Source organism: Enoplosus armatus, chromosome 23, assembly GCF_043641665.1.
Source record: "Enoplosus armatus isolate fEnoArm2 chromosome 23, fEnoArm2.hap1, whole genome shotgun sequence".
NCBI classification, from domain to species: domain Eukaryota; kingdom Metazoa; phylum Chordata; class Actinopteri; order Centrarchiformes; family Enoplosidae; genus Enoplosus; species Enoplosus armatus.
The window spans coordinates 15,366,479-15,372,373 of record NC_092202.1 but is presented as its reverse complement, the minus strand read 5'-3'; the positions used below and the strand labels follow the sequence as shown (position 1 = coordinate 15,372,373).

General features: G+C 57.4%; 1 protein-coding gene across 1 annotated transcript; it reads right to left on the bottom strand.

The window, feature by feature from the left end:
• Nucleotides 1–330: 330 nt before the first annotated feature.
• On the bottom strand, nucleotides 331–4,908 carry c23h4orf54 (chromosome 23 C4orf54 homolog). Its single transcript, XM_070929678.1, has one exon. It carries the CDS (start codon nucleotides 4,906–4,908, stop codon nucleotides 331–333), a length of 4,578 nt encoding a protein of 1,525 aa, XP_070785779.1.
• Between the last annotated feature and the right edge of the window lie 987 nt (nucleotides 4,909–5,895).

The window sequence follows — 5,895 nt, the reverse complement described above, 5'->3', positions numbered from 1 at the left end:
GTTTCCCGGGTCAAGAATGAGCTTTCGATCTTAAGTAACGGTACGATCTATTACAATTGGAAGAATTGGTAACAAACACATCTTGGTTATCAAAAGCAGAAATGAACCAGACAAGAGTATGTGCGTGAGTTCTCGTCTATCGCGTTTGGATTTTTGGGAGACAAAAGAGTGCGCTATTAAAATGATATTATCGCATTTATCTGCGGCTAAAAGTGTTTGACTTTCTGATTTGCTCTTGGTAGTTTGAAAAAGTGCCTTTTGCTGCTGTACAAACGCCATAATGTACATAAACAAGGTCAGAACGACTCACCTGTCCCGGTAAGCTGCCGTTCATCTGTGCTCCACCACGAAGCTCATGGTGGTCCCGTCAAACGAGGGCGGGGCGATGATCCTGGGCCCCTGCTGGGAGGTGATGCTGATGACGGGCTGCTTGATGCTGGAGACGCCCTGCAGGGGCCTGCTGGCGCCGGCCTGCTGTTGAGCCCCGGCGGCCGCCTGGGGAGACTTTCCGGTGGCCATGTAGAAGGGGCTCTCCATGTACATGCCCTCCGCCTGCTGCGACGGGACTCTCTCGCCGCTCTCCGCCTCGGACTGCACCGACATCTGCGACTGCACCAGCGTCCGGGCCGGGATCACGGATGGACCGGGCATGAAACCCGGGTAGATCATGTAGGTGTGTCCGTATGCGCCTGGATTGAAGGCCAAAGGGGAGATCGGCATGGGCACCGGGGTCACAGGAGGTTGCGGCATGGGCACGTCTACATACTGGCCTGTTTCGGGGTCAAAGAGGCGCTTGGTGGCCGGCTGCACAGGAGTGTCCACCAGGTAGTAGTTTCCAGTGGTTGGATCCAGGAGCATCTTCCTCTGGGTGGCCTGGAAGGGGTCCAGGGTGGGAGCGGGGGTGATTGCTGGGGAGAAGCAGTATACCTGAGGCTGACAGGGGGACATGCCCAACGGCAAGGAGTGGTAGATGGTGGCAGAAGGCATCTCTGGCGAGCGTGCCTCCATCACAATGCTGGAGCGTTTAGGAGACTGGTTGTGGTCTTCCTGGCCCCTGCCACCGGATCCCAGGTATCCAGAAGGAGTGGTTGGGTGTGTCTGGGTGGTAAATGTGTACACTGATGTTTTGTCAGCAGGTGACGCTTGTTTGTTGCTGCTGGCGTGAGACTTGACCGGAATGGTTAAGTAGTTCTCGTTGTCAGCCGAGGCGCTCAAAAGCTCCCGCGTGGACCTCTTCACCTCCTTCGATTCAGCTCCCTCATGTCCACTTAGCTTCCTCTGGCTGATTTTTAAGGACACGGGCAATTGCGGGGACTTTGGTACGAAGCTTTTGCTGCTGAAAGGTGTTTGTGTGGCGGCGTTCGGCTGGGGCGCCTTTGCGGTTGTGGAGGCCTTAAGGCTGAACGCGTGTTTGCTCCCTGCGGCGCCGGTGGCTTGCACTGACTTCGCAGCCGGCCTGTCATCACGGCTGCCGGGAGTCTGAAAGCCTTTGTCCTCTCGCCTCGGCAAGCCGTCGGTGACGGCGTCCCCCGGCGGCGTCTTGCCAGTGCTGGGGTAGGAGTCTCTTCTGGCTGTCTTGTCCACGCTGGCCCCCCTTGCCCCTTCCTCCTCCGCTCCCCCGTGGTCATCCCTGGTTAACAGCGAGAGCACGTGGCTGTCTGTCAGGGGCCGGGGCTCGTTCTTCCTCTTCCACTCGTTTCTCTCAAACACATAGAGCTGCTCCATGGTTTTCACGGCGGCCTGGAGCCTCTCCAAAGCCCCCTGGTTGGCCATCTTTGATTCAGGCTTCTTCTCCGCGGTATCTGACGCCTTTTCCTGCCTCTTTGGGGCTATTCTGCTCTCGGTTCTCAATTCGGCCCCTCCCTCTGACGGATTACTACCTATAGCTGCTCTCCCCGCGGCCCTCTGAGGCGGGGCGCTTTTGGCGCCCTCTGGAGACGATCGGTCGGGGTCAAACGGCTCCCGCTTGGATGACTCGGTGAGATTTCCACATTGTTTCGTATTCACAGACTGACATTTGATCACTATAGGGGACACGGAATTAGGATTCCGACAGGGCATCTGCTTCCTCTGCTCTGGCTGGCTGTCCGCGGAGGCGAAGTGGGACTTGCTGTCGTTGTTGTCCAACGAGACGAAGTGGTAGGAGCTTTTAACCAGCTTGCGCACGTCTCTCACCTGGTGTATGGGCGCCTGCAGCTTCCCCTTGCTGTCCCTGACGTCTCGGACCATGAAATGCGGCACCTTGTCCGAGGGCTCGCCCTTCAAGGCCGCGGCCAGCGCCTGGCACTTGAGGTCGTCCGCCCGGGCCGCCCCGCAGCCTATATTAGGGGCGCGCAGTTTGGAGACGCCGAGAGGCTCCGTTTTATTCTCTCTGACGCTCCTCAGGTTGATTTTGATTTCCGGAGACCTGGACGTGGCCGCGCTCCTGGACTCTCCGACGTACAGAGTGTTGTCGGAGCGCAATTTCATCCCTCCTCCTCCTCCTCCTCCTCCTCCTCCTCCTCCATCCCCGCACGGAGAGTAGCCCCCGCGCTGCAGCTGCTGGCCGACCTCTCCGTCGCTGGGCAGCAGTTGGATACTTGGCACAAACAAATGCGACATTTTCGTCAGTTTGCCGCCGGCCGGTGAGCGCTGGTCCCCCTCGCCCTCTCTGCCGTGAGCTGAGGGCGACTTCCCCTCCGGGGTTTGATCGTTTTTATGATCCTTTTGAAACTCTAGCTCCTCGTCCTTCCAGCATCTGAAGGCGCTATTTTGGCTGCGGAGCAGCGTGCTCTTGGACGCCTCCAGTGAGCCCTTTTTAGTATCGATCCCAGCCCTGTTAGCCGGCTCCAAATTCGTTTCTGGCGCGGGCGCGGCCGAGTCGCGTCTCCGGGAGTCGCCCTTGGCATCGCACGAGCCGCTGTCCACGATGTCCCCCAATTCATCCACGCACATAATGGCGTAGTCCGAGCCGCTCTCGGAAAACTTGGAGCTCTGTCTGTGCAGCTCCCGGCCCCCCTTCCCCCTGTGGCCGTCGCCCTCCTGGTGCGCGAAGCACGGGGACGGCGCCCGACGCGGCTCACTTATCTCCCCCCTTTCCATCTTGCGCTCCTGCTCGAACTGCATCTTCTTGGAAATCACATTTTTGATCAGGCTGGAGGCGAATATGGCCCTCTTGTGCGTGTCTTCCATGGCTTTGGAGGGCGGCTTGCTGGCCCCTCTCCGCTGGCCGCCTGGCAAACTGCTGGTAACTTCATCCGTGGAACGTGATCCCGCGGCGTTTTGTGCAAAGTTGGTGCGCCTTTCTCCCTCGGGCATTCCCGACTTGACATTGCAGCGGAAATTCAGAGTCTCCGTGAGCCGAATCACCCCGCTGTGGCCCTGCCCGAATTTCCCCATCAGCTCTATTTTCTTTGTAGATGAAGATGCGCCGTGGGGGTTCCCATTCAGGGTGAAGATCTTGCTGGCGGGCGGCTTGATGCTCGCCAGCGCAAGGTCCCTGTAACCTCTATTGTCTATGTTGTTGGCTATTTCGAACGACGCGTTTTGGTGGGAAACGACACTTTGGTCCAGCCCCTGTGACACATTCATGTTGCCGTATTTCAGGTCGACAAACGCGGACCACCTGTTTATCCCGAGCCCGTGCTCCGATGCGGAGGACTCGCTGGAGGTGCTGAAATTGATGGCGTCGAGGTAAGGGTACGCCAGGCTCTTGAAGGCTTTGGCTGTCAGGTTGCGCACCTCCTTGTCAGCGTCGTCCAGCTCGCTGACGGCGCTGGACGCACCGCTGGAATACCCGGTGACCTCTTTGCCTCTCAGTTTGCGGCCAAAGTGCAGGCGCCCGGGCGCGGCTATGAAACACTTCGCCCCGTCGCACAGCGTCTCCGCCTTCCCATCAACCCCCCTGAACACATAGCGGCTCACGTCCCCGGAGCGCCTGGCATGATAAAGGATATTCCCCTGTTCTTGGATGTTGCCGGGGTCATTTATAGCTCGAGAAGTGGCTCTGATTGACAGGTGGATCTGCCCCGCGCTGTTGCCACCGCACTGCTGCTGCTGCTGCTGCTGCTGCGGGGGCTTTGACGCGCTCTCATCTGAGCTGGTGAACTTGGCCGCGTCGCACGGATCACTTTCAAGCAGAGTGCTGACCGCTGCTGGTGCGCCCCGGGGGCGAAGCTGGCGGCCGTCCCCCCTCTCCTCCGCCGCTCCATCGCCGTCAAAAGACGCGTAATCGACGAAAGAGTACACCTGGTTGCCGTCCTCAATGTCCCAGCTGGCGGAGGAGCCCGCCCCGGGGCCGTAGTCCCCCTCATGGTCGGAGAGCTCCGAGAGCTGGATCTCGTGCGTGGTAATGTAATGGGACTCGTCCTCCGTTACGCGCGGGACGCAGTCGTCGGAAAGCACCAAACTCACATCGTCCTCCTCCTCCCAATCGTCCGACTCGCTTCTCCCGCTCAGATAATTACCACCGCGGCGCAGCTCCTCGTCTCCGGGCGCGCAGTCCTCTTCGTTTGGCACCCCGGGCTGCGTCATGGCGCGCTCGATTTGGTTTTCTCCTGGTTTGAGGGAATCCTCGGGCTTTGCGTGGAGACAGGGGGGGTCTGATGACGGGGGTGGATCAGAGGGACCCCCCTCGACATCTCCCGCACGTTTCCCAACTCCACAATCCTCTTTCTTCTCAGTTTCGGTCTCGGTCTCAATCGCCGGCTCGTGGTTTGGTGCCGCTGCGCGCGGAGCCCCGGAGCCGCTGCCGCCAACGGGGGCAGACGTTCGGTTTCTTTCGCCAACGCGGCAGCCTCTCTCCGGTTTCGCCGCCTCCAAATCGACGTATTCGCCCTCGCCTTGCTCCCCCGGGGCGCCCACTCCCCCGTGCGCCAACCCCTGGATCGTGGCCGGTGTCTCCACGCCGCAGCTTTGCCCAGTCTTCATAGCAGAACCCGCCGGTTGGAGTTTACATCAGGTGTCTCTGACAGAAAAAAAAACCCCGGCAGAGATGGAGACCCCCCCCCCACCCCCCACCCCCACCCCTTCAGGCAGCCGCGGTGCAGCAGCGCGCGAGGCTCCGTGCCCGGTTGAGAGACAAGACCCTCTGACGACGCGGAAGCGCTCCAGACATCCCAGATCACCGCGACTATCTAAAAAGGACCAGAGACGTTACCAACTGCTGTCTAGGCCACGCGGGTCTCAAGCTGGGGTTCGCGGGCCATTAGGGGCCGCGGAGAGGACCAAAATGAGCAAGTGGTTGCCCCCAATAAAACATGACCTTTCTTTTTTTAAGAAGGATTTAATGAACCACAACTGATGAGGGGCGCACACCCGCTTGGCTGAACCATCTTATTGGCATCCATTAAACGACGAATGAAAGGGCCCCATTTTATTTCTGACTATGACTTTTACTCCACCTGTCCTTTAAGTTCCAGAGGGGAAACATTGCACTTTTTAATACTCATCAAGCGTCTTATATCATCAGACTCAGAATCAGCATCAGAAATACTTTATTCATCCCCGGGGGGGGGGGGGGGGGGGGGGGGGGGGTTTGTACAGTACCGGTGCTCCCATTCAAGAGTAGAAAGTAGCATAAATTTAGAACTAAAAGTATGTACAAAATATAAAAATAAGAAATAGAAAGTCAAAAATATATACAATAACAATGTATGTGTATATATATATATATATATGTATGTATGGCACTGAAACATTTAAAGAATAAATAGAATAATAACAAATAGTCTTAATTAATAGTCTTTAAAACATGCGGCGTTCCTTTCGGGCTGTTTTTTTTGTTGTTGTTGCAGATTCACTTCGTGACGTACGTTTGTTCAAATGTGTTGCACACAGACGACGAGCGCAATCCTGGATCCACCTCTTATTTGATTGTGTTAGAAATAAAGCTAGTGCATTAAAGGAGAGGTTCAC